Source organism: Pantherophis guttatus, chromosome 5, assembly GCF_059756535.1.
Source record: "Pantherophis guttatus breed Tessera chromosome 5, ASM5975653v1, whole genome shotgun sequence".
In the NCBI taxonomy this organism is placed as follows: domain Eukaryota; kingdom Metazoa; phylum Chordata; class Lepidosauria; order Squamata; family Colubridae; genus Pantherophis; species Pantherophis guttatus.
In genome coordinates this window covers 105,271,215-105,298,759 of record NC_142067.1, presented here as the reverse complement: position 1 = coordinate 105,298,759, position 27,545 = coordinate 105,271,215, and the positions used below count along the sequence as shown (strand labels likewise).

General features: G+C 36.3%; 1 protein-coding gene and 1 long non-coding RNA gene across 4 annotated transcripts in view; one reads left to right on the top strand and one right to left on the bottom strand.

Annotated features, from left to right (window-relative positions):
- The window catches only part of PCCA (propionyl-CoA carboxylase subunit alpha), a 233,271-nt gene that overhangs the window by 70,245 nt on the left and 135,481 nt on the right, over nucleotides 1–27,545 (bottom strand). For all 3 annotated transcript variants that reach the window (XM_060686585.2, XM_060686586.2, XM_034418252.3), the window contains one exon: nucleotides 13,071–13,173. In XM_060686585.2, the coding sequence (XP_060542568.2) occupies nucleotides 13,071–13,173 (103 nt within the window). The remainder of the gene's footprint in view (nucleotides 1–13,070; nucleotides 13,174–27,545) is intronic.
- LOC117665878 (uncharacterized) lies at nucleotides 15,249–20,142 on the top strand. Its single transcript, XR_004591495.3, has 3 exons — nucleotides 15,249–15,378; nucleotides 17,311–17,450; nucleotides 17,537–20,142. It is a non-coding gene; the product is annotated as an uncharacterized LOC117665878 (long non-coding RNA).

The following is a 27,545-nucleotide window of genomic DNA, read 5'->3' as shown; positions in this document are numbered from 1 at the left end:
AGAGCTAATTGGAGCCAGGAGTGAGACAACCTTGACTCCAATCAGTGTGATGATATTGGATGTGTTGCTGACAGCTGTCCTGCCCTTTAAAAACACACACCTGTTTTGGGGTTACTGGTTTCAAGAAGCACTGTCTGATGTGAACCATGCCTCGCAGAAAAGAGCTCTCAGAAGACCTACGATCAAGAATTGTTGACTTGCATGAAGCTGGAAAGGGTTACAAAAGTATCTCCAAAAGCCTTGATGTTCATGTATCTACGGTAAGACAGACTGTCTACAAATGGAGAAAGTTTAGCACTGTTGCTACTCTCCCTAGGCGTGGTCGTCCTGTAAAAATGACTGCAAGAGCACAGTGCAGAATGCTTCATGAGGTAAAGAAGAATCCTAGAGTGTCAGCTAAAGATCTACAGAAATCTCTGGTACATGCTAACATTTTTGTTGACACATCTACAATAAGGAAAACATTAAACAAGAATGGAGTACATGGGAGGACACCTCGGAGGAAGCCATTGCTGTCCAAAAAAAATACTGCAGCACGTTTGAAGTTTGCAAAAGAGCACCTGGATGTTCCACAGCACTACTGGCAAAATATACTGTGGACAGATGAAACCAAAATTGAGTTGTTTGGGAAGAACACACAACACTATTTGTGGAGAAAAAAAGGCACAGCACACCAACATCAAAACCTCATCCCCACTGTAAAACATGGCGGAGGGAGCCTCATGCTTTGGGGCTGCTTTGCTGTCTCAGGGCCTGGACGGATTGTTGTCATTGATGGGAAAATGAATTCCAGAGTTTATCAAGACATTTTGCAGGAAAACGTACGACCATCTGTCCGCCAACTGAAGCTCCGCAGAGGATGGGTGATGCAACAGGACAATGACCCAAAGCATACAAGTAATTCAACAAAAAAATGGCTTCAACAGCACAGAATACGCCTTCTGGAGTGGCCCAGTCAGAGTCCTGACCTTAACCCAATTGAAATGCTGTGGCATGACCTTAAGAGAGCGATTCACACCAGACATCCCAAGACTATTGCTACACTGAAACAGTTTTGTGAAGAGGAGTGGTCCAAAATTACTCCAGATCGTTGTGCAGGTCTGATCTGCAACTACAGGAAACATTTAGTTGAGGTTATTGCTGCCAAAGGAGGGTCAACCAGTTATTAAGTCCAAAGGTTCACATACTTTTTCTTCCCTGCACTGTGAATGTTTACATGTTATGTTCAATTAAACCATGGCAACATCTAATGTTTGTGTAGTATTATTTTAAGCAGACTGTGTTTTTCTATTGTTGTGTTTTTCTATTGTGTAGATGAAGTTTAGAGCACATTTTATGACCAATTCATGCAAAACTCCACGTAATCCCAAGGGGTTCACATACTTTTCTTGCAACTGTAGATGTTAAAGGGCAGGGGGGAGAGAACTGACCCCTGCGGCACCCCACAAGTGAGGGGCCTCAGGGAGGATCTCTGCCCCCCCACCCAAACAAACTGCGTACGGCCCGAGAGGTAGGAGGAGAACCACTGTAAGACAGTGCCTCCCACCCCCAACTCCCGAAACCAACGCAGTAGAATACCATGGTTGATGGTATCAAAAACCGCTGAGAGGTCAAGTAGCACCAGGATGGAGGAATAACCAACATCCCGGGCCTGCCAGAGATCATTCACCAGGGCAACCAATGCCGTTTCCGTGCTATGTCCATGCCTGAAACCCGACTGGTACAGGTCCAGGTAAACCAGGAATTGTGGAAGCTGATAGGCCACCACAGACTCAACAACTTTCGCTATAAAGCGAAGGCTGGAGACGGGATGAAAGTTGTTCAGGGAGGCTGGATCCAGGACAGGCTTCTTGAGGAGGGGATGAACCACCACCTCCTTAAGTACGGCGGAGAAGGCCCATCCCTCAAAGAAGCGTTGATAATCGCCTGGATCCAGTCTCTGGTCACCTCCCTGGTTGCCGCAACAAGCCAGGAGGGACATGGGTCCAATAAACATGTGGACATGTGCTCATGTCCTGTCCTCATTCTTATCTAATATCTTCATAAAGCCATTTGCATCAAGTCATCCATCAGAATGTGGTTAGGTATTATACCTAACAAAGCAGTGGTGAAATCCAAATTTTTTTACTGTGGGCGTGGCTTGGTGGCGTGGTGTGGCTTGGTGGGCGTGACAGGAAGGATACTGCAAAATCTCCATTCCCACTCCACTCCAGAGAAAGGATACTGCAAAATTCCCATTCTATCCCCACTCCTGGGGGAAGGATATTGCAAAATCTCCATTCCCACTCCACTCTGGGGCCAGCCAGAGGTGGTATCTGCCACTTCTCCGAACTACTCAAAATTTCCGCTACCAGTTCTCCGAACTGCTCAAAATTTCTGCTACCAGTTCTCCAGAAACTGTCAGAACTTGCTGGATTTCACCCCTGTAACAAAGATTCCAACCCCCAAAACTCAGCCATATCTCTACCTGTTCTACTTAAAAGCAGCTGGCAGTGGTCTATCCTTCATTGAAAACCACATGCCAATCTAAAATCTCCATTTCTATGCGTTTCCTTCCTGCTGTTCCTTGACTCTTGGTGTTTAAATTTGGACCAGTTGAGTAACCCAGGTATTCAACTCTTGGATTGTTGTGGATTATTTTGTTTTGTTTTTAATGCATGATCCATTTGATTCTGGGCTAAAATCTTTTAACCATTCAGTTCCCAGGAAAGGCTTCATTCTCCCATGGTTTAGATAAATTTCCCTATTATTTAGAAAAAAATATGCATTTTTCTACTTAAAACATTAATTATTGATCTTAAAAGCTGCAAAAGCAAGTAAGTTGTTCGTATGACGTAGTTTAAAAACAAAATAACAAAAAGTCTGTAGAATTTGCAAAAATAAGCACAGGAAGCAACTGGCAAGCTACTGTATTGTAGTTCTTGGAAACTGTCTGCTACTGAGGTGGGTACATGTTGTAGAATATTTATTAACCAACCATGATATGAGACCATCTACTAGGATGGCAAGGGAACCAGTTCAGGAGAAGAAATTGCCAAGTGAGAGAAAATAGGAAGCCAATCAGATGAAGACAGAATCAGCAGCCTGAATACATCCATTGAAAACACTCCATAACAAATGAGCAGGATATGTATTAGGTCATTCCAGAAGTTAGACTGAGCAAATAAGAATGCAAATACTGGAAATCTATTTGTGGTCTTAATATAGTTGATATAGTTTTATTAAATAGAAATAATAAATAAACTGCATTTAACTGCATTCAATATATCATGAACACCTACTTTTGTACATTTCTGACTGGCACTCAGATAATATCAACTTGCAGAATTCAAATTCTTCCCGTAGCATACTCTCTGTGTAGTGTGTAGTGATTTATCAGGCAATCTTATTATTAACATTTAAATGCAATTAAAATTAAAAAGCATTAATACTTCTCTTCAATAATTATTTTTCTGTTACATTCGAGGCCTGTTAAAATGGCCTTGGGAAGGCACTTGACACTGAATAATAGTCCTTGCACTTTCCCTAGCAAATGCTACCCATCCTTGCTGTTTTGGCATACATTAGCTTCAATTTGGATTTGCTATCTTACTTCAAACTATCAAACATAAATATGTTGGAGTTGAATCTCTGAAAGAAAGAACACTTCAGTGAAACAACACTAAAAACATTACTTTTTATGGAAAAACCCATTATTCAATTAAATATTCCAATTCATACACAGGATACCAAGCTTAATAAGTATTCTCATCAGAAAAAAAAAGTTAAGCTAAAATATGTTTTAAAAGGACTTTATGTCAAGGGCAGCCTTGTAAAAAGTAAAACCACAGTCATATCAAGGTTAACCCAATTAGTAATTTTTTAAAGGTAAAGGAAGTAGGTAATCCTAATCTGGTGCCAAATTCTTCTAGGGTGTGCACACCTTTTCCTCTGTACTTACGTAAATTGGAAAACTGAATGTTCCAAATAGTTTATGGAAATGTTTTCACACTAGCTTTTTATCAATTCAATACACGAAAAGTAAAACACATCAAAGTACCTACCATGAAACAATGAGGGAACAATACTTTATAAAATTAAGAGTTGCTGACTTGTTTTATCTGATACGAAAAGGAAAAATACTTATGACAAATGACTTAAATATGGTTAATCTTCCATTGTCAAAAACATGAAAGTAGAGGGCTGAAGGTTATTTACTCATTCAAAACACTCCCATTGTTCACACTACATTATTCTGAGAAATAGAAAGAAACTTTTTATTACATACAGAGAACAGATTCTATCCTGAACTACTAAAGCAAACTGGCAATTGGTGATGTTACTGGTACGAATTTTAAGTGTTCTATAGGAAATGTTTCTTTCTGCTCCTACAAATTATATTCTGGGGCAACCAGGAGAACCTTCCAAATAGAAACATCAACTAGTGGCAAAAGCCACATGCCGGTGGCTTCAAGCTGCCACAGCAGTGCCATACCAGGCTGCATTTGTTGCCAGTTTGTGTCTTAGGTACTAGCTCTGTTCTGATCACAGCAAAGTTATCAATAAATTATCAGAAAACTAATATTTTAATTTCTGACCAGCATTGCTGTAAAATTCACAAATGGGAAGTAAATTGGACTCGTATTGAGCAGGTGTGCACCTACAAATATCTTGTTTCCTTATCACTCCATGTTTCCTTATCACAGAATGCTCATACGGCATGTATCTAAAGCTATCATAGGATTTTACCACCCAAAAGGAGCACATTATTTTCCAGTAAAAGAAGCTAGATACAGAAGTTTTACTTCCTAAAAAATTATACTGAAACACATTAGTATTTTGTTATCACACTAAAGTATGCTATTGTAGAAGTAGTACCATCAATAAAAATTAATGCCAAACATTTAATATGGCTCTTAAATAGGCATTGTTTTAATTATGAACTCACACCCTGCAATTTGTGTAATTTATATTCCTAACTGTATTCAAATGAGCATAAAACTATTACATTTATGTTAATCATCCACTCAATATTTACTCTATAATTTGACCCTTTTGCTCTCATCACATGTGCTAATTACTCACACTTCTTTTGAACTAGCCTATTTGTTATTTTTCTTTTCAAATCCCCTTGATACAGAACTATCATTTCCGTGCTTATTGCTAACATTTCAGGACAGTATCTAATGAAGTCTCTTTCTCTTTGTTTCTATAGCACAGGTAGTTCTCAACGTACGACCACAATTGAGCCCAAAATTTCTGTCGATAAGTGAGACATTTGTTAAATAAGTTTTACTTCATTTTACGACTTTTCTTGCCACGGTTAAGTGAATCACTGTAGATGCTTAGTTAGTAAGACAGTTAAATGAATCTCACTTCCTCATTGACTTTGCTTGTCAGAACGTTGTAAAAGGGGATTACATGATGCCAGGACATTGTAACCGCCATAAATATGAGTCAGTTGCCAAGTGTCTGAATTTTGATCACATGACCATGGGGATGCTGAAATGGTTGTATGAAAAATGATCATAAGTCACTTTTCTCAGTGCTGTTTTAACTTTGAACGGTCACTAAATGAACTATTGTAAATTGAAGACTATCTGTAATTATGATCACCAAAGATACCTTACAGAGTGATGTTTCTTTAATGCTTGTTGTGTTTATTACAACTACGTAACTGAATCTTCTTTAAAATGCTTTATACACGTTTCCTAGTTAATATTTGACCAAAATTGAATACAGGTAGTCCTTGCTTACTGACTGCCTCATTCAACAACTGATCAAAGCATTAAAAAAAAGCAGAGTTATGACCAGTCCTCAGAGGTGCAGTGGTTGCAGCATTCCTACGGTCATATGAGTGCAATTTGGGTGCTTGGAAAGCAGGATACATTTTTGATGGTCATAGCATCCCAGAGTCATCTGATCACCATTTACAATCTTCCTAACCAACAAAACTTCCAACCAACAAAATCAGTGGAGAAGCTGGCAGGAAGTCACAAGTCATGGTCACATGATATTACACTTAATGACAGAGTTAAGACAGTCCCTATTACAGTCGGTAAGTGAGATGCAATTATTTTTGTTTACAAAAGCAAGGCTCTCCAGTAAGTAAAGAGTATGTTATTTTCACTGAATAAAAACAATTGGAAAAATCTAAGACAATACAGTATATTGGTGATTTGTATAGTACTGTTTTTGGGATTTGTTTAAAAAAAAAAGGAAAAGGAAAAGGAAGAAATTAAACATTTAACATAAAAAGATTATTTTGCTATTTGCTAAATGTCATAATAAAACAGATGGAAGACCTGAAATTTATTCTGCCATACAAGTTAAACTCTTTTATGCATGGTCAGACATTATAATAAATAAACTGTGATCAATTTTGTGAACCTGCACAAAATGCAGTCAACTATAACTACATTTAATGAATTATGCCAGCAATCTGATAATGGTTTGGTTTTCAATCTTCCAAATTTTATTTCCTGAAGAGGAAAAAAAAGGGACACACTGAGCAAAAAGTTGCAGACATCATTTTAAAAGAAGCTGCTAGGCTACAATGTAATCTTGATATGATTAGTTTCTACTGCAAACAGTACTTATACTTTGGATGCTGTATTTAATTGTTTTGGTCTATGACTATACCTAAATTATTTTAAGGATAAATGCAACACTAATTTGGTTAAGTATATTGTTAAAAATTAGGCAGTACCTCTGTTTTAGAGAGGCCATTTAAATTAAGCATATCAACTGTTTTTTGTTTTTCTTCTTTGAACAAATTTAAAAAGATTGAAAAGAATCCATTTGAAAATTAATGAAATAGGCCACAGATTTAGGGAAAAACAAAAGTACTTCATCATTCACCACCCCGAGTCCTTCGGGAGAAGGGCAGTATATAAATATAAACAATAAACAATAAATAAAATATAAAACATAACAATTGATACTGTTCATGATCCAGAGATGACCACTTTCTTAAATGGCTTGGCTGTAAGGAAGAAAGTTAATTAAAATAATATAAAATTAATTTATGGATCATTATCACAATGCACTCTTGTGGTTCCAGATCATTAAAAAAAGCACTGCATATAAAAGATCTATTGATGACAATTAGTCATAGTAGTTAAGTATTCTTTTAACTTCAAACGTAATATTCTGAATATTGATATCTGGTAATGAATCAGAGAACAAGGTATTATTATAAGCTGATAATTTATTTCTATTAAAAAAAACTTTCTGGCAGGCCAATTTGAAAGACTAGATGCAAAATTAGATGATCTAATCTGATCAATATGGCTTTTCTCACATCACTTTACATAATGCTTTATTTACAGAATGAAGAAAATATAAGAATGCTTCTACTAAATGAAACTGTTGGTTACTAAAAGCTATTTTTTTAAAAAGTGATATCTGACCTTTTTGTAATTTCACAGATCTTTGTTAAAAAGAAAAATTTACACTCATAAAATAGATACTGTTCTAAGAGAATGAGCTTTGATGACTAAGAAAAGTGAGATTTCTGGCTTCGAAACCGCTAAGAGTGAATTTCAATCACCACAGTGTCCTCTTTTTTTTATAATGTGATAATAAATCACAAAAAGGATGTTTTATGAAAATTGTCTCATAAATGTCAGATTTATCATGGTCAGCACACACTTATGCACTATTTTTTTAGAAAAATGAAGTACAAACTCCTTTCATCTTCTTGTGTCTTTTTGCAAGCTTTAGGTTCAAGATGCTCAGGTGTTGCTGAGAAATCAAGGCAACCTTGGGTAAAGATCTACCTGGGATATGAGCCTTGATATTTTGATTTAGATTACAAGATGAAAACCAATCAGAAATTTAAATATTAATAGATCTCATTCCCACATAAATTAGTGTGCATGGAGCAATTGGAAGAACCTAAGATGAAGAGCTGATCTTTTTCCTCCTTCAGTATTTACTTTTATTTATATGGCCACCCCTCTTGCCAAATCAACTCTACAGCAGCAATTTTCCACTCTCACCAAAGCAATTGCTATAGCAGTAATTCCTCCTACTCCGAACTAGGTTCAATCTGATGATATAAAAAAAAAAACGGGAGTAAAAAACCTGAGAAGAATCTTCAAGCTAGATTCTGCTTCATTATTTTTTTTTATTCATGAGGGGGCAGATTCTTAAGATTTCAAGTCAAAGTTACATTACAAGCACACACATTCATTAAAAAGATCCTAAAAGCAAACTCCAATATCTTTAGTTCAAGTGTGACCAGAGTGGGAAAGACCATTGTGAGAGATTAGAGCAGTATTTCTCAATCTTGGCAACTTTTAAGATATGTGGACTTCAATTCCCGGAATTCCCCCAGCCAGCCATGAAAAAGAATGGATTAGAGGCTGGCAACAGTCATAACAGAGATAAATGACTGACTAGATGTGTGTTATTTGCATTCCGCTACTCATAAGACGGTCTTCATTTCTAATAAATGAGCCTACTGTGTGAGAAACATGTAACTGATCTTCCCTACCTAGTATATCAACATCTTCTACTTTTACCAACAGTCAGATACTGATGAGTTCTTCAACAAAGCTGGGCTTTCTTAATAACAACAGTTGTACAAACATAAGGTTCTCTTTGTTAAAGAGAAACAGACATCAAAAAGCAGTAAAACATGGAGCCTTAAACCCCTTTTTGTTTGAAAAAAAAATGTGTTTGAACCGAGGTGTTTCTAGTTATGGGTGAACGCAATGAGAATTCAGCTGCAACAAATAGGCAGCCATTCCCTAGGAAGGACTAATTAGATCCATCTGAGAAACTATGTCTACGCTGCTTTACACGTTTCAAAAAAGAAAGCTCTGCTCTAGTCTTTTGAAAAGGCTACATCAAAACAGTTAGTCACAGCTGATGCACATCTAGTCAGTACAGTAGTGTTATTTTCTTTTCATGCTATAAAGCCTTAAGAGCCACATTAAAGTCATGGTAATAAGCCTGTCTTGCCCTGAGAAAGGCAATGAAATTTAGAGCAAAGAAAGCAAGCTTTGGCAGCATCATTCTGAGAAATCTCCCCACTGGGCATGAATTTCAGAGGTCCTGTATCAAGATGAAATAGCTTGCACATCAGACATGTTCCATCAGTGAAACAGTTAAAAATGAAGAGCTAATATTCAGGATACAGAGAGTTAACTATTTCTTTGGCAGATTTATATCTGGTACTTCGACTTTATCGTGAAAATGCTAATAGATATAATTGAGTATGGGCAAACCAGCAGCAGGAGTTCACGGTTATAAGCTATGACTTCAAAGCAGATGGTCACAGTCTACCTACTGTGCAATTATGTGTGTCTCATTTATTTCAGTGATGCCAAACATTAGGATTGGCATAGCCAGTGTGGGCTTACAGCAGAGTTCAGATGTTTGCTAACACTGGGACCCAAAACCAAGGACCTAGCAATAAAAAGTGACTACCAAATAACTTCTTTCAAAAAGATTCAAAATGCATTAGGAATAACCATTTGAAGCTATTTGCTTCTACTGCTAAAAGCTTTTCCTAAAAAATGCATCTATGGCCATAAGCCAGGAATGGCATGGAGTGGAACTCATTCTGGTTCCTCTAATGAGAAAAATAAACATTACTAACCCCAAAAGGCATAAAACAGAAAGAGTAACAAAAGAACTTTTAAATTAAATTTTGCAACAGATTATTTTCATTGTATGAACTCTAGTTAATTAGGAGGTCTACCCTTCATGATGATCCTGCAGCAGAAGTAAAAGAAAGAGCTAGAGCCATGTCCTTTGGCCATATGAACTAGAAAGGAAGGAACCAAACACTCATTAGTTCTAGAATGTTCTAACTGAAGCTCCACAGTAGAATCCAGAAATGTACAGAAGTTAAAAAAAAGAATTTCCTTTTAAAAATTGAATACTATATCCCATCATTTTCATTGAATGACCCAGAATTCCAGTATTTTAAAACCATATTTTAGAAGTAATACCAAATCATCTAAAATTATGCCAATATATATCCATAAGAACAACTGATAAGAAAAATAAACAGAAAAAAAAAATATCTTGGGGCAACAATTAAAAAAGAGATTATTGATATAATAGAAAACAGACCTGGTTAGGATAAATGAAATAAGAAAAACAATTCTCCTTAATTGCCTTTCCAGACACTTGAGGAGACAGTATATATATGTATTATATAATATTCTGTCCATTAGATGGAACCAAATAACAGATTTGACTCAATTGATTTCACTGTGTTGTCTTTTGACTTGGACCTGATATCAATGTTGCCCAACTGAAACTATAATCTTCTAACCTACCATCAGTGGTGGGTTCCTCCTGGTTCCGCCGAGCCAGTAGCAGTGACAATATGACATCACCGAACTGGTTCTGGCCCCCCCCGCACCCCACCACTATTTGGCCCCACCCCCAATCTATTGCTGCCTCCTGAGTCCCAGCTGATGGGCTATAAGGAAAAAAAGCCGTGGGGCTTCAAAGGGCCGCCCTACAGCTGATCAGTGGTAAAAGGCAGTTTGATGGTTGACCGGTGCCTCCAAAAACAAATGAGTAGACCGGTGCCTGAAAAAATAAGTGGGTAGACCAGTGCCTGCAAAAAATATATGAGTAGACTGATGCCTGTAAAAATACATGAGTAGACCAATACAGCTCTGCAAGCAGTTAAAAGCCTGGTAGACCAATACCTCTGCTAAATCCTAAAGAATTGTCACATGACCATCAAGCCACGCTCACAAAATAAGCCATGCCCACAGAACCGGTAGTAAAAAAAATTTAGAACCCACCCTGCCTACCATATATATATCCTGATAGATTCAGGATAATGATGCTGAATATATAACTTCTGTGTGAGTAAGATTGGCTGTATGTACAGTGTACAGTGTACTTTCAATATTTATTACCTCATACCCATTTACTCCCTCTAATGTGAACAGGAGGCCCTATACAAGGTTGGACTAAGATCCATATTTAAAAACAGCGGTTGAGAAAGATGAGGGGGAAAAAATAACAATTATGGTTAGAAGGTGTATTTAATCAACAAGGTCATTAAAGCAATGCAAGTGGATGTAAGATTTCAAGATAAAATGGTAAGTGTGAATAATTAGAAACAAAATGTGCTTCAAAAGAAAATATTTCAACATAGTATACATATTTATATGGAAGAAACATGCTAAATATTGCTGGAGAAAATACAAGTGCAACTAATCAAAATGCATTATCTGAACCAAAACATCACAATAAAACTATTTCAAGCTAAAACTAACAACTTTAATTTTTTTTTCATGCTGGTGCTTTCATAAAAGCAGTGAATTATTTCCTGATATGGGAAAGATGGCATATGAAACTTTTCCCTAGAAAATCTGCAAATGTAACTGTTCCTTGTTTTGGTTTCCAGCTACAAAGCAAGATAAAGTCTGTTGGAAGTAAACTCACTGAAGAAATGGTTCCTCTGCATTCCATATCAGAACATACCAGGTGTGATTGCAGGGACAGTAAAAAGACAAAAGCACAAAGCAAAAACTACTCTGAATTCTAAGGTAAAATATTTGATATTTAAACAGTTGGAAGTATGATACTTCCAGAGCTAAAAATCTCAATTTATTCCCAAGATATTTAATATCAGGAGGGAATCAAAATGAGCATGTTTCCTGTTTTCCAATTGAGAGATATACACAGCCGAGAGGAAAATAAACCAAATAAATATTGAGAGAGCAGGACTGAGTTGGGAGGGGCTCACTCCATTTTGACGAAGGGCATACATTATACAGGTAGTCCTTGACTTAATACAGCAATTGGGACTGGAATTACTAAATACCTAGCTGCCCCTGCCACCTCCCCACAACCAAGTCAGTGGGGAAGACGCAGGAAGTTGCAAGTCCCAGATGCTCGCAAGCAAGCAAGTAGGTTATGCCAGATGGGGAAGGGCAGAAGGGGGCATACAAGGGTGCAAGGGAGATGTGGCAAGGATTGGGGAGGGTCCATGAGATTATGAGTTACTACATGTGAATCCATGTGCATTCTGAAACACATTTTTCTATTTGAAGTTGAAGTCATGTACTGTTAAGAGAGCATATGTCCCAGTTGAGAGAAGAGCTCAAATGGGGAATTAGGATGGACATTGATTAAACACAAGAGGGCAAGGACTGATTGTCCTCCCCCTTGAATGCCTTTGAGCCTTATCTAGTCTTTCCCAGAGAAATCTGCTAGTCTGGGAAGTAGGCATAGAACAATAAAGTAGCTAGTTTGAATTCTATACAGGTAGTCCTTGACTTACGACAATAATTTAGCCCAAAATTTCTGTTGCTAAGCAAGACATTTGTTAAGTGAGTTTTGCCCCCATTTTACAAGCTTTCTTGCTACAGTGTATTGTATTGTATTGTATTGTATTGTATTGTATTGTATTGTATTGTATTGTATTGTATTGTATTGTATTGTATATTATATTATATTATATTATATTATATTATATTATATTATATTATATTATATTATATTATATTATATTATATTATATTATATTATATTATATTATATTATATTATATTATATTATATTATATAAAACTATATTATATTAGGTTCGTAACAATGCTGTTTAGTGAATCTGGCTATGCTCGTCAGAACGTGGAATACTGCAACCATCATAAATATGAGTCAGTTGTCAAGCATCAGAATTTTGATCATGTGATCATGGGGATGCTGGAACAGTTGTGTGAAAAATTATGTCGCTTTTTTCAGTGCTGTTGTAACTTTGATTGGTCACTAAATGAATGGTTGTAAGTCAAGGACTACCTGTACATTTGGGTCTGTTTGTTCAAGCTTGACATGTACATTTATTCTGACATAAGTTTTTTATGATTACATTACATAATATGCTTTGGATGAAATTGATCTAGTCCACAACATATTAAATCAAAATAGACTTGATAGACTTTAAGGTACAATAAGATTTGTAACTGATTTCCTAAAAGCAGATCAACAGAAATATCCCTTTCAGGAAACTATTCAGGTGCTTTATTTAGTCTAAATCATGGAATCTTAATCAAACATACCACACAATTACAAAACGTTATTTATTACAATAGTGAGAATACTTACGAAGTAAGTGGATCCTTGACGAGAAGCTACAACTGAATGAGTTGTGTCTCCAAGCTGGACATATAATTCCCAGGTTTTTTTATCAGGTTGAGCAAGGGAAATCCTAAAAAAAAACCAAGGCAATACATTACAAATAGCTTCAGTTTAGTTAATTAAGCTGGCTAAGAGGGTGCTTTTAATTGTAAAGAAAAAAGTGATGAATCTGCTTCTTCAAACGCCACTCAACTCATGCTTCTTGGGGGTGAGGGACAAGTATGTTACAGTCTTTGGTCTTATGGAATTATGAGGGAGGTTTACACTCAGTCTTGAAACAAGACCCTAAACACTTTTGTCTGACATGACATAATGGTAGCTTCGAGGCAGATGTAGCTACATTCTAATTCTCCTCTGAGAGTTAGGGCTGCTCTGTAAATAAGCAATGTCAGAAATATTGTGCTCCTACTTTATCTTAAAACATAAACAAGCTGAAATATTTTCTTATTAATAAGAACAGCAACAAAACTGCAGTATGGGATCCCAGTGTTAAATATATAGAAATATACATATTTCCAATATAGTCCTTACTGTAAATTCATCGAGTCTTAGAAAACAGATCAAATTACAAATTTTAAGAGAAAGAAGCAATATTTGAATATGTTTTTGGAAAGAAACACTTCAAAGAAAAAGAAGCATATAAATGAGTTTAGACCAGTATACTAATCAGTAATATACAAGATTTCTAAAATGAAAATTTCAGGGAATTACTAGTCTCCCAGTGCAAACTTTGTATCTTTGAATAACTGCCTTTCCAATCATACCAAGGAGTTTGTCCTTTCATACTGTCCTTAAACTGCATTCAGCTGTGATGTTCTAGACATCTGACAATGTTTAGGCTATGCCAGCTGCTTACCATGCTAATCATAATTTCACATTGTTACCCTATGCTCTCTTCCATCCTTTTCATTTGGCTACCTGTTCATTATCATAATTGGCCCACTTTTCTCCTTGAGTTCCTCTCCTGTGATTGTATGACCTTGTTATAACTCAACATATGTTTAGTGATTTCATTACACCAGAAGCCTATCTCTTTTCAGTTCTGTACAAATACTACGAATAATCCTATACCAGGCTATTTTTCTTAATTACATCTATAGAAAAGGAAGCCTAGAGAACTTAATCCCATTTAGGAAGATATGTTATATCATCAAGAAACTTCCTGACAACCAGAAACTCAGACGACAAACAAGTATTAATAATGGAACTGAATTCTCGATGTACACTACAGTATGTAAATTAAAACTATAATCTGTATATAAAGCAATCTTAAACTATAACAGCAAATTCATAGATTTAAAAGATTCAGTATCCTAGATAAACCAAGTTTTATTGAATTTATTATATAAGGTTAATTGTTCAATACAATAATTTATGACATATCTGAGGTGCAATTCCTTATATCTTCAGTTTAAAACACATAGAAGTAGTCCTCAACTTACAACAGTTTGTGCAGTGACATTTCAAAGTTACAATAGCACTGAAAAAGTGACTTACAAACATTTTTCACACAACTGTTGCAGCATCCCCATGGTCACATGATCAAAATTTAGCTGCTTAGCAAGTGGTTCATATTTATGACCATTGCTGTGTCCTGGGGGTCATGTGATCATCTTTTGCGATTTTCTGACAAGCAAAGTCAATGGGGAATCCAGATGCACTTAACAACCTTGTTACTAATTTAAAAAAATGCAATGATTCACTTAACAACTGCAGCAAGAAAAGTCATAAAATGGGGCAAACTCACTTAGCAACATAAATTTTGGGCTCAATTGCAGTCATAATACGAGGACTACCTACAGTAGGTAGGTAGTCCTCAACTTACTATAACGGAGCTTGTTATTATGGTCACAAATCATGACAGCTGTTAAGTGGGTTACCCATGTGAGCAATCCGATTTGTGGTAACCGTTTAAGCAAATTTGGCACCTCAAGCCAATGGTTCATTATGGGCCAGTTTTGCTGAAAACTGGAAGCAAAGTTCATTTTTTGGCAAAACTATCATAAAACACAGTCACACAATTGCAGGATGCTGCAAATGGCCATAAATGCAGGCCAGTTACCAAATGTCCAACATGTAATCACTGTGGAAGGGTGGGGGTTGGAAGTTCAGAACAGTTAAAACTGTTTAACTGTCAGTTCCAACTGGCGAATCCAGTTGGATTTTTTAAAAAAGCAGCAATGGTAAGGATTGTGTTACTAGGAGAAATGAAAAACAGTTTCTGCAAGCAAAAATACTCCACTTAGATCCGCTTGGTTTTATCGCAAGTATTCAGGTAATTGTTACTGCTACATTGGAATAAATGGAAGCAAAGAATGTTCTTTTTATTTAAATGGTATTTCAGAAATATAGCCGGACCAATGTTTGTGCAACTTCATTTCCTCAAGTTTTGTTACCATTCAGCAATACAGGTAGTCCTCGATTTACAACAATTCATTTAGTGACCGTTCAAAGTTATAATGGCACTGAAAAAGGTGACTTATGACTGTTTTTCATAGTTACGACCTTTCCAGCATCCCCATGATCATGTGATCAAAACTCAGATGCTTGGTTATTGATTTGTATTTATGACCGTTGCTGTGTCCCAAGGTCATATAATCCCCTTTTGTGATCTTCTGACAAGCAAAGTCAGTGGGGAAGCCAGATTCACTTAACAACTGGGTTACTAACTTATCAACTGCAGTGATTCACTTAACAACTGTGGCAAGAAAGGTCATAAGATGGGGCAAAATTCATTTAACAAATGTCTCACTTAACAACAGAAATTCTGGGCTCAATTTTGTTCATAGGTCAAGGACTACCTGTAGTATCTTATTATTAACATTAAAATACTAATTGGCAGCCTTGTTTTTTTTTCAGGCTTTGCATCTGCAAAGATATACAACTTTTTTATTGACTTGCCATCACCCTATTGTCTGTAAACTATTCAACTACTCAAGTATTAATTTAGTAGGTTCTACTCAATGAGTCTATTATTAGTAAAATATCATCACAAAGCATAGCCATAAAATGACTATATTAATATGACACATAAAAATTGGGCCGTCCTTTCTGAAGCTGTCAGTCTCAGATCAGCACCTTGATCTCAGAGGGAAAAGGCCTTCTGAAGAGAAAGAGTTTGCAATTTCTACTCTATTTGGAATCACAATGCTTGATTGTAAGGCTAGAAGCTGCTGCAAATAGATGAATCAAGAAATTTCCATATCATATTACCTTCCCTGCACAACATATCCATGCTCAGGCTCTATTCCCAAGATTTAAATCCATACAGTTGAACCATCCTGCTATGGAACAGTGAGTCTCCCTCTCGTATTTGATTGAACCAGTAATCACAAAGTTCAGCTTCTGAACTTCATGAGAGTATAAGAAGTAATGCCGTTATCAACCATCTGGAGCCATGGACAAGCTGAAAGAAAAGGCTGTATAGTCACAGCCAATTCATTAGTGGACATGTTGGAGAAGGCTTCTATAATAGTTTCAACAAATCAAGCTACTGCATGTTGCATGTAAAACTTTTCTCTTGACTAATTTGCTGGCTTCAGATCTAGAACAGCTCTTCATTTGCTGTTCTTTTTAGGCATAATGTAGCTCAGACAGCAGATCAAGAAGATCAGATATTCTCGGTGGATGTCACTGGTTTAATTTCTCTGAAATTAGCCAATGTTTCTCTTCCTGAACCTGTCTGGATGATAGGACAAAGTGATACTCAGAGATTTTTACTGAAACCTACAACTCTGGGACGTGTTTTATAAAAATCGTATGTTGGTTGTTATTTAGTTTCAGAGGTTCATGATTTAACAATTACCCGAGGGTTGTGATTATAATTGCTGTATGGGCCTCCTCCCCACTTTTTTGTTTTTTGAATATTAGGAAAGGTAGATCTTTTTGAAGATTGGACAGTTGTTGTTTTGGTTTCAGCTAGGATTTTCTCTCAGAGGTGCAAATTACCTTGAGTTCTTGGTTTCTACTCTTATAGCAATAAGATGGAAAGGGAGAAGGTGTATAATTGGGCTATGTTCCCCTATCCCTGAGCTTCCCGTTCTTCTGCAAAAGAATTAGAGCTAGCATCAATAGAAGACAGCCCAATAGTAAGAAAGACACATCTTCATTTTATTAGATATAGATAAATAGAATGTTCTATTTCAATAGGCTTAATATCTGAGAATTTGTTTAGTATCAACTGTACATCACTGTCTTTGTGTGCCAGGAGCAGAGTTATCTGCATATCAAGCTAAAAGAAGCAATTCCAAAAGAATAAAGCTACTGGCAGGAGAAATAAGCATTTATACAATCAGCAATGCGCAGAAGCACACGCGCTCGCGGCCCCATTACAAACTGGTAGTAAAGGTAAGTAGAACCCACCCGTGTTCAAGTGGTGAAGGTCAAAGGGAGATCTGTCCAATTGGTACTAGATTTTACACTCCCTCTTTCAGACAGGACGTGACAACATGCAAGTGAAGAAAAGATTGAAGAGGTCTGAAGCTGGCACACATCCCTGCTTCACCTCAGTGGAAGCAGCAAATGTAAGTGATTTATCACAACTGTAAAGAACCTATCCTTCATTCCATCACAGAGCAACTGATCAACTTCACAAATCTTTCCCAGTATCCATAACATGACAATCCTGAATACAATGACAAATGTCTTTGTCATGTCAATGACGACAGAGTAAAGAAGCTTGTTCTGCTTGCTACATTTCTCCTGGACTTGCCTCATGGCTACTGTACTCCATTCTGGCCGAAAGCCACACTCTTGAGAAGTTCTTTTCTGGCAAGTCTGTTCAGGAGAATGTGGGGGGAAATCTGGTCAACAATGGACAGCAGTGAAATATTCTTGTAATTTCTGCAGTCTGTGATTCCCTTATTTTTATATTCCCTTATTTTTATAGAGAGACACATCTATTCCAGGAGGGCATCATGGAATCAGTTATCTCCTCTGTGAACCAAGTATTTTCCAAGATCTCTTGAAATACCTGTAAGGTTTTCAGGCCTAGTGCTTTGCAGATCTCAGCAGGAATGCCATTCTGTCCTGTTGCTTTATTTGAATTCATCTGTGAGATCCCTTTCTTGATTTCTTCAGTAGAGAGAGGCAGGTCTAGGGCATTCAAGACTGATTGCTGAGGAATTGTTGTAAGACATTAGGATCAACTATGGATGGCCTATTGAGTAGGCTGGAAAAGTGTTCAGTCCAGTGTTTTTCAGTCCTTTCTGGTCTTTATCAGGCTTAATCCATTAGATACCAGCAAGGGGTAGCATCCTGATTTAGAAGTTGACTATATTGCACTGAGGAACTCTCTGGTGGCATGAGTGCATAGCAATCCACCTGCTTAGCCTTTCTTTGCATTTCTTGCAATTCCACCTGTAGTTTGGATTGTCTTTCTTTGATACAAATGCTGAGTGATTCTGCCAATCAGTATAGACTTGGTTTCTTAGCCTGGAGGGCTACTTAAATGATCTCATGGTTTTCATCAAACTAGTTTTGATGCACCCAAGTTTTCAGTCCGAGTAAAGTTGTTGCAGTCTGCATGATCACATCTTTAAACGGCATCCACATTTTAGAACAGATTTTCACAAATGGTAAACTGTTGGAGAATTTGTCATTAAATACATCTGGAAAACATTGGGCTTGACCTAAATATTAAAATCTGCTGATGCTAAAGTACATACTGACAGTTCTTGGTTGCGTACGATGTAAAAGATCTATACGTAGGTTGATGGTAGACTGAACCAGCCTGTGATCTATCCAGAACTCGGTAACATACATGGTTGGGTGATGTTTTTAAGGTCATGCTGGAGGACTATGACATAATCAAGTAGGTGCCAATATCTGAACCTGAGATGTATCCAGACTGTTTGTACTCGTTTGCAGGTCTTAACATTGTGTTGGTAATGCACAGGTTGTGCTCAAAAGCAGTAGGCCATTACTGCTTAGTGTTCATCTTTCCCAAGGACTCCATCCCAATTGTCCCTCTCTGACCCCACCCTAAAATACCTAAAATTCCAAATTGCCTAGAATGACAAATTGGTCACTAGCAGGGATTTTCCAATTAATCTGATCTGCATCCTCATAGAAACTCCCATCCATTCACTAGTGGCCTTCTACAATGAACTCTCATCTGCAAGCCTGGTCAAACTAAGTGCAATGGTATAAATGAAATAACAGCAAAGTTTGGCCATTATGAACACTATTTGTCTTTCAGTCCTTGACACCTTGTCTATCCAGCAAGATGTGGATGTTCCAAGCTCTGAAGATGGATTTTCTATTTAATTTTCTTGATACATTTCGACCGCAAAGGAGCAGTAATAACTAGCCAGATGTTGTGAGACATGCAGTGTTAGGGTATCTTTTCTAATCGCTTCCCTCATATGAGGACAGACAGTGCTATCCTAAAAGGGCTACACAGTCAATCTAGATGCTGCCAGACATTTCTGTTGCCCCAGGCAGAGAGACAAATGACCACTGGTCCCAAGGCTACCTACATGCAGATCCTGGACACAAACTGTTTCAACTTCTTCCCTCAAGACCTATATATGTCCCTATAGGGGATTGCATGCCAAAACAACCAGACATAAAGACAGTTTCCCCCACCCACCCCCATGCCATCACTCTGCTAAACAACTAATTCCCACAACAATTCTTATGCCCTGGGATGTCAAACTACCTACCAGTAGTAAGGCTGTATTACTATTACTATTGCTTTTTTTCCTAATGCCATCACTCTGCTTAATAACTAATTCCCACAACACTGTCAAATAATTTACTAAAACTAGTTTACTATTATTCTTCTCTTCCTTACTAGTATCTATCTTTTCCCACTTATTATTATAACCATATCGATTGTATCTTTAAATTTATATTGTTTTTATTTCTTTCCTAGTACGATTTGATAGCATTATTAACCTTGACTATCACTAAGTGTTGTATCTTTTTATACTTGATGAATGTATTTTATTCTCCTTATGTATACTGAGAGCATATACACCAAAGACAAATTCCTTGTGTGTCCAATCACACTTGGCCAATAAAGAATTCTATTCTATTCTATTGTCCTTCTCATCTTTCCTATTACCCAGTTCCTTAGCTTCTTATGACTATAACTTTGTTGTTTGTATCTCATGGTTTATGTTGATTGCTTTTATTAGTATCCTATTGATTTATGTTGATTATTTAGTATCCTATGACTACCACTGAGTGTTGTATTTTATGATATATGATTATTGTATTTTATGATTATGATCATGATTTATCACTTGTTGCTTGTATGTACGCTGAGAGCTTATGCACCGGAGACAAATTCCTTGTGTGTCCAATCACACTTGGCCAATATAGAATTCCATTCCATTCTCTATTCCATGCCATGCCATGCCATGCCATGCCATGCCATGCCATGCCATTCCTTCACACTCCCCAAGGCCACAGGACTTAATGAATTATGTTTGAACTTAACTGAATTGCACAATAGAAACTTGTGCGTAATGGACTTTTAAGTGGAAAGCCATGGCACAGGAGCAATCCCACTTTCTTGGCAGAAGACACTTTAATGCAGTGACATGGATACCCATTACAGCTGGGGACTTCACCTGCTGCAGTGCATGACCAAGATGTCTAAGTGTCTTCTTGTGTTCTTAGCATTCCATAACAAATGCTGGGCCTGCATTCTTGACCACTGGACTATTGATTGGTCTCCCCCACTCAGTCTGCCAGGGCCAGATTTCTTATGCTAGGATAGACAAATCCCCTGCCCCACAAAGGGTTGGAGATCCGTCAGCAACTCTCACCTGGTTTGACCCATTAGCCAAGACAGTTTACCAGGGTATGGTCACTCTCTGTGTAACAGCTACAAGGAGCCATCAGTGAGAACTGAATGGCAGGTGGGGATCAAGGTGAACAAGCAGCTCTAAAAAGGACTTGCCAGGCCCCTTCACTCCACTTTCCCACCCTGGACACTCCAGACACAACTGATCAAGTTACTAATGCAGGTTATCAAAAGAAAGGAAGGAAAATATTACATATAGTTCGTTAACACACACAGACAATTACAGTATTCCATTTCTTCCATATTTGCTTCCTCACCAAATGCTTTAGGGTACAAACATCAGTGTTCTACATGTGAAATGTGAGTTTTATTTATCTACTGTCTCAATCCAACATATTTAAATTACTTAAATACTTAAAAAAAACACATTACCAAACAATAAATATAATACAATAATACAAAACCCAACATTATTGGGTATAATGGACTGTATAACAGTCCAAACAATGCAAACTCCATTCATTATCGTGGTAAGTATCTATTCTATTTAAGCTTCGATAGTCAGCAATCAACTTCCATATGAAGTGAATTATTTGGTTCGCAGAAAAAAATGATGAATTTTCCCATCTAAATTTGCAACTGCTCTAGATGATACTTAAAAGATGTTAAGAGTTATGAGATTATGTCTCATTAAATTTTGAAGTATTAGTTGACAAAGAAAGTAAAACTACATTAATGTCTTTTTTACATTCATGGGGAAGATCAAATCAACTCCAGCATTGAAAAACAATTTTGCGTGACTCACCTAAACTAAGAAGCTATTTTTTTCCTGTTGCACAATTACCTAAATAAAAATGATACCCTGATTTTAAACAATATCAATGGTCAAAGAATAATTAAGAAATCCTTCATCATAACTTTCACAGTTGGAGGCTTGTAAATGATCAAGAATAAATATGTTATATTTCTTAGCCACCAAGGACAATTTCTAAATACAAATCTTTACAACTGAAAAGGGGGAAGGGGTTTGGGCGGGGGGACTTCAGAAAGTGGGCCATTCATCTGAATCAAGTTCAGAGAATTTCCAGGACTGTGAAAAGAAATGTTATGCAAGCACATCAATGTATTCTGTGGGGGTAGACTGAACCAGCTACATGGAGACTACAAAGGAGCCCTCCCATGGCTCATGAATAAGTTGAGGAAATGATCAGAAAAAAAAAATAGAGAGATGTTTAGACAGATGGCCCACTTAAAATGCCTGGGACAGGGCATAAGCAATTTTAATGAAACTTTAGATCTAGCGTAAAAATTGTGGTTTTCTTTTAAAGGGAAGGGCAGAGGGAATAAAGGCAAATACATTTTTAACAGTTCGCATACCACCTATTTTATGGCAGAAAAGGCAAAGCAATTTCAGCGTTATTTGTTTAAAAGTTCAAATCCAGAAACATCTTTTACAGTGTCTTTAGCTTCACAGAATACAGAATTTTTGATATAAAGATGAAAAGAATTTTAAACAGGAGCTGATTGCCAAACAAAGGAAAAATGTTCTCCTATTTAAATGCTATCAGTGTTTTCACACAAAAGTTTAAAACATTGTAAAAAGATTAAAAGCAGAACTTTTTGTTTCTATTTTTCTAGCATTTTGCCTTCTCTACAAAACTGACTCTCATTTTCCTATGCTCTGAAGCTCAAAGACAAAAAGAACATTACAGAGTGCAGAAAAGGAAGAAGCACATAACCAAATTGTGCTGTAGAGTTTACTTTTTAAATATATATATTTTCTCTAAAATATGCAACTCTATGAACATATGTTTTCTGTTGACAGAGCAATTTTCTTTACAACATTCACAGATCTCTGAAGTTGTATCAAAATAGATTTAATTTTTAATGTCAATGCTGCATAAACTCTCATATCATCATCTGTAAAAAGACTATCAAATTAGGATATCAAGCAATAGTTTGAAACTAGTTCAATAACAATGATTTGCCCTTGATATCTGAATTGAAAACTATTATAGCACCTCACAGAAATATTATATGAAGTATTCAGGGCACAGAAAACAAATGCAGAATTGTGGTGACCATCATTGTATATTTGGGAGCTCTAATTACGGCATGGAATGCTTAACTTTGATGAATAGAACACAGAATATAGAAAAATAGAGTTGGAAGAGATCTTGGACATCTTCTAATCCAACCCCCTGATCAAGCACCCTTCTCATTACAGAGAAGGGAACTGAGGATTCATTTTGAAATAAGAGCTCTCTATACTGCAGGCAAATGTAACTTTTTAAATGATTAGGGACCTCCAGTCCCCTAATCATTCTTATTGCTGTTCTCTGCACTCTTTCCAGAGTCGCAACATTTTTTTTATATTGTGGTGACCAGAACTTGATATAGTATTCCAAGGGTGGTCTTACTAAGGCTTTGTAAAGTGCTACTAGAACTTCACATGATTTGGATTCTATCCCTTTATTAATGCAGCAATCCCTTTATTAATGCAGGATTGCATTGGTTTTTTTGGCTGTGGCTGCTGCACTGTTGGCTCATATTTAAGTAATTGTCCATAAGGACTCCAAGATCCCTCTCACAGTTACTGGCATTAAGCCAGTATCTGTATCTATATCTATATAGTTGGTTTTTCTTGCCTAGGTGTAAAAAGTTACTTTTATCTAACCTGAATTTCATTTTGTTAGATAGAGCCCACTGTTCAAGTCTGTCAAGATCTTTTTGAGTCTTGAGCTTTTCATTTGAGATATTGGCTATTCCTGCCAACTTAGTGTTATTTGCAAATTTGATGAGTTCCCCTTCTGTTCCCTCATCTAGATTAGACATACATACATACATACATACATACATACATACATACATACATACATACACACATACACAAATACATACATACACACAGATACATAAATACAAGCATTGCTTGCTATAAGATTTTCAATATTATGTGGTTTCTCAAAAGGTGAATGAGAACAAAGGGCAAAAGTAAATATAGTATTTGAACAATGCAGAAAGTAATTCTAAAATATCTGTCAGCCATCTCAGTAAATCTGATAGGAAAAATGTCAAAATGAACCAATTCTACTTTATTGTAAACCACTTTAACAGAATCTGGTAAGTTTGAAGGCACAAATGTTCAACCTCCACTTTTAACTGCTTGATCCATTAAGGTGGCTCTTACTTAACTTTCTTGCTCTGATATTACGGCATTCTTGTCGAATTGTTTCCTAGGCAGCATCTCTTCCCCTCTTTCCCCAGGATCATTCATACATTCCATTACTTTTAGAAACAAACTAAAATCTCACTACATTTGTAGGTATTACTCTTTGATAATCATTCAGTTTCAGAATAACAGATGGAACTAGACAACCCAGCCTCTTTGGGTCATCATTTCAGATCCCATGACTCAGTTGCTAAGGCATCTCTACTCCGTTAGCCTTAATGCACCATGCCACCATTCCACAGTTTCACAGAACATTTAAAGTTTAGAGTGGGTACAGCTTTGCAAATTTGATGAGTTCCCCTTCTGTTCCCTCATCTAGATCATACATACACACATACATACATACACACATAGATACATACACACATACATACATAAACATACATATATACATACATACAACCATTGCTTGCTATAAGATTTTCAATATTATATAATATTGTATTTACAATATTGTAATATTGTAAGAATCAGCCATTTTTCATAAGAAATCATTCCAAAAACAAATGCAAGGTGAGCTAAAAACTAATGGAGGTGGGGAAGAAGGTGACATTGGCTGGAGAGTTTTAAATTTTAGCTTTTTTATTTATCAGCTAGTAACTGCCATGTTCAAATTAAGAAATTGAAGCATGAGGTTGTAAGAACAATAGAAAGAAAATGTGAGGGTTTCTGTAATGATAACAATTGTCTGCTATCAAATACATTTTGTGGTTGAATGCCCGCATTCTAAGGGTTCCCTGTACAGCTATGTCTAGTTCATATGGAGAATCAACAATGATTCAATTCACAAAATGGAAGTTGCAATTAGATTCTTACAAACATTTTAAAATCGCCTGCAAAGTCTTTTTCAGAGTCATCTCCAGCAATCTGCCACTGGGTCAGTTCTTCATCTGGTCTTGCACAGGACTTGTGGGACTGACTTTGAGGAATTTCTGGCTTCGGAGTCTTCTTTCGTTGGGGGTGTTACTTGGAACCCTGACACTTTATTTCTTGTCTAGACTGCAACCCATCCCAAAGTAATCTACTTCAAGATGTCCTTGGGGCCAGAATTACAACTGAGTATCTAAGAACTGGATTTTGATTCCTGTCAGAAGAGAAATTTATCTCTTGCAACAATGGAATAATTTAAAGTCTATCAATTCAAAATAAGGAAGAGTTAGGTCTGTTAGGGAACATTCTGAACTTGTTTATAAAGCTGTGTCACTGTGCCTACTTATGCCCCAGAGTTTTCTGTAATATATTTTATGGCAGTATTTATTATACAAATTATGTGCATTCCTCATAGACATGATGTACTGCTGCTAAAGACAAAGGGTAATTAAAGAAAACTTCTATAAAGCAAATACTGATGAAGGATGTGAGATAACATTAATACAAAATAAAAAGAGGAAAATGTCACTCCTGCTTTTTTCAGAGAAAGCAAAGATTCATAAATGAGTAATTGCTGGAATCACTGGAATTTGGTATCTGTAAGTGTACTTTATATTTTTCAGGTGAAGAGGAGTTAAAAATTTTAAAATGATTTTTCAACATGAGACTGATATGATTTAATTCGTTCAAACTGATACAAATAACCCCCATTCAAAAGCTGATTTTAACTGCTTTTAAAATTGCTACCTTTTTTTGTAACTTTGAGACCGATTCAGTTTTCATGATTGGACAAGAAGTATAAAAAGAAAGGCTTAGCTGACAGGGGGAAAAAGATTAATTTGGGGAAAAAAAGGTAATCAACAAAGATAAAAAGAAAGTGTGAAAAATGAATTAATACTGAGATACTGATGTTAAGGACATTTTAAATAAACTTTCTATCTGTACTAACAATCTTAATGAAGAAGAACTGGGTCATTTGCTGCGATTTACACTGTCTCTTTAAACAATTTTCTAAATACCAGTAGCTACACATTCATTAAAAAGGGGTGGGCGGGTTGAGATGGCTTTGGAGATACAGGACGACTGAACAACAGCAAGGAAGAGCTGGCTCCAATCAGTGCAAATATTTGTTAGCAACTCATCATTTTGTCACACTGCTCTCCATCTCTCCACTTGTCTTGTGCTTCTTGGCACAATATACGTAATGTATCTTTTTCCAATATACGTAAGTGCTTGTTACTAACAAAATTCTAACCAAGCTGAAAAGCAGCACGAGTGCAAACCACATGTGCATCATATGAGCATGCCTGGGTACGGTATAAAAAAGGGAGAGAGAAAAATGCAAATAATCACTAATGAAATGAAAACAGATCGAAGAGCTCACGTTTATTAAAGATGTGGACCTGTGATTGTGTCCATTTATGCAGAGCGCCCACACATACACAAACACAGATATACAGAGAGGTGTGATTTACAGCTTCCTGTAAGATTGTGTGCTTAAAGCTGTAGTAATAATTAAAAAATAATGATTTGAATTTATGGAGGCTCCCAGTCATCTGATAACAGATTGGGATTGTTTGAGTTCAATCATATTATTTCTTTGATTAATATGGTTGACTGTGATGGACATAAGCTTCATTTAAAAGCCTACTTCTATCTTAAATATCATATTGCAAATCATTTTTTTTTCTGTAAGAACAGCTCTGTCATGAGGGTAAAGCTACCAGTAAATTAACTGCTACATATGTTAGTTTTTTTGGCTAAATTCTGTCACAAACCTTGCCAAACCACTTTTTGGCACACATGATAACAAAGTAGCTTTCCCTCTAATTTAAACAAGGAACTAGAATAAAAGCTTATAAAATTAGCCCAAGAAATTGTTTTTATAAGCTAACTGAAAAGACCAGAGGAAAAATATAACACTGGGGTGTGAGTAACTACAGCAAACAAATATAACAATATCAGCTATATTATTTTTAAGTTACTTTCTAAAAGATATAGCATAAAAACTTTAGAAAATAACAGTATCGATTGTATTGTCTAACATCACAAAAAATCCCTTTGTCACTAGTGTTTTCATTTCATGTACTTCTATCTAAGCATAATAAAAGATCTACTTGTTTATGTTTGAAGTTAGAGGCAGAGAAAACAATGGAGATTGCAACTTTTGTCTATGAGACATAAAAACTGATTTAATGTTACTCTTAGAAGTAGCCAAAGAGAGTTTCATAAATTCATGTAAGAAATGCAAAATAGGATGAGAGCAAATGTGGGGAAAAGAAAGAAGTCAATCATTTCGTACCAGGATCACAAAAATGTGCTTTTCATAAATATAATAAATACAAAAATAAGTCTTTTTAACATTCATCCTTAATGTGGTGGTGTAAACATTTTTATTTCCAATTATAAATGCTAGAAAGGTAATGTGCATTACAAGCTATATGAATAATTATGTTGCGTAACATTACATTTCTGTCTATCTGTTGGGGAGATTATTACTTATGTAGAGAAGATCTTCTTTATATTCTATTTCACTCTTTCAGATTTTTACCAATCATCTCTGATATTTTAAGAGTGTTTTGGA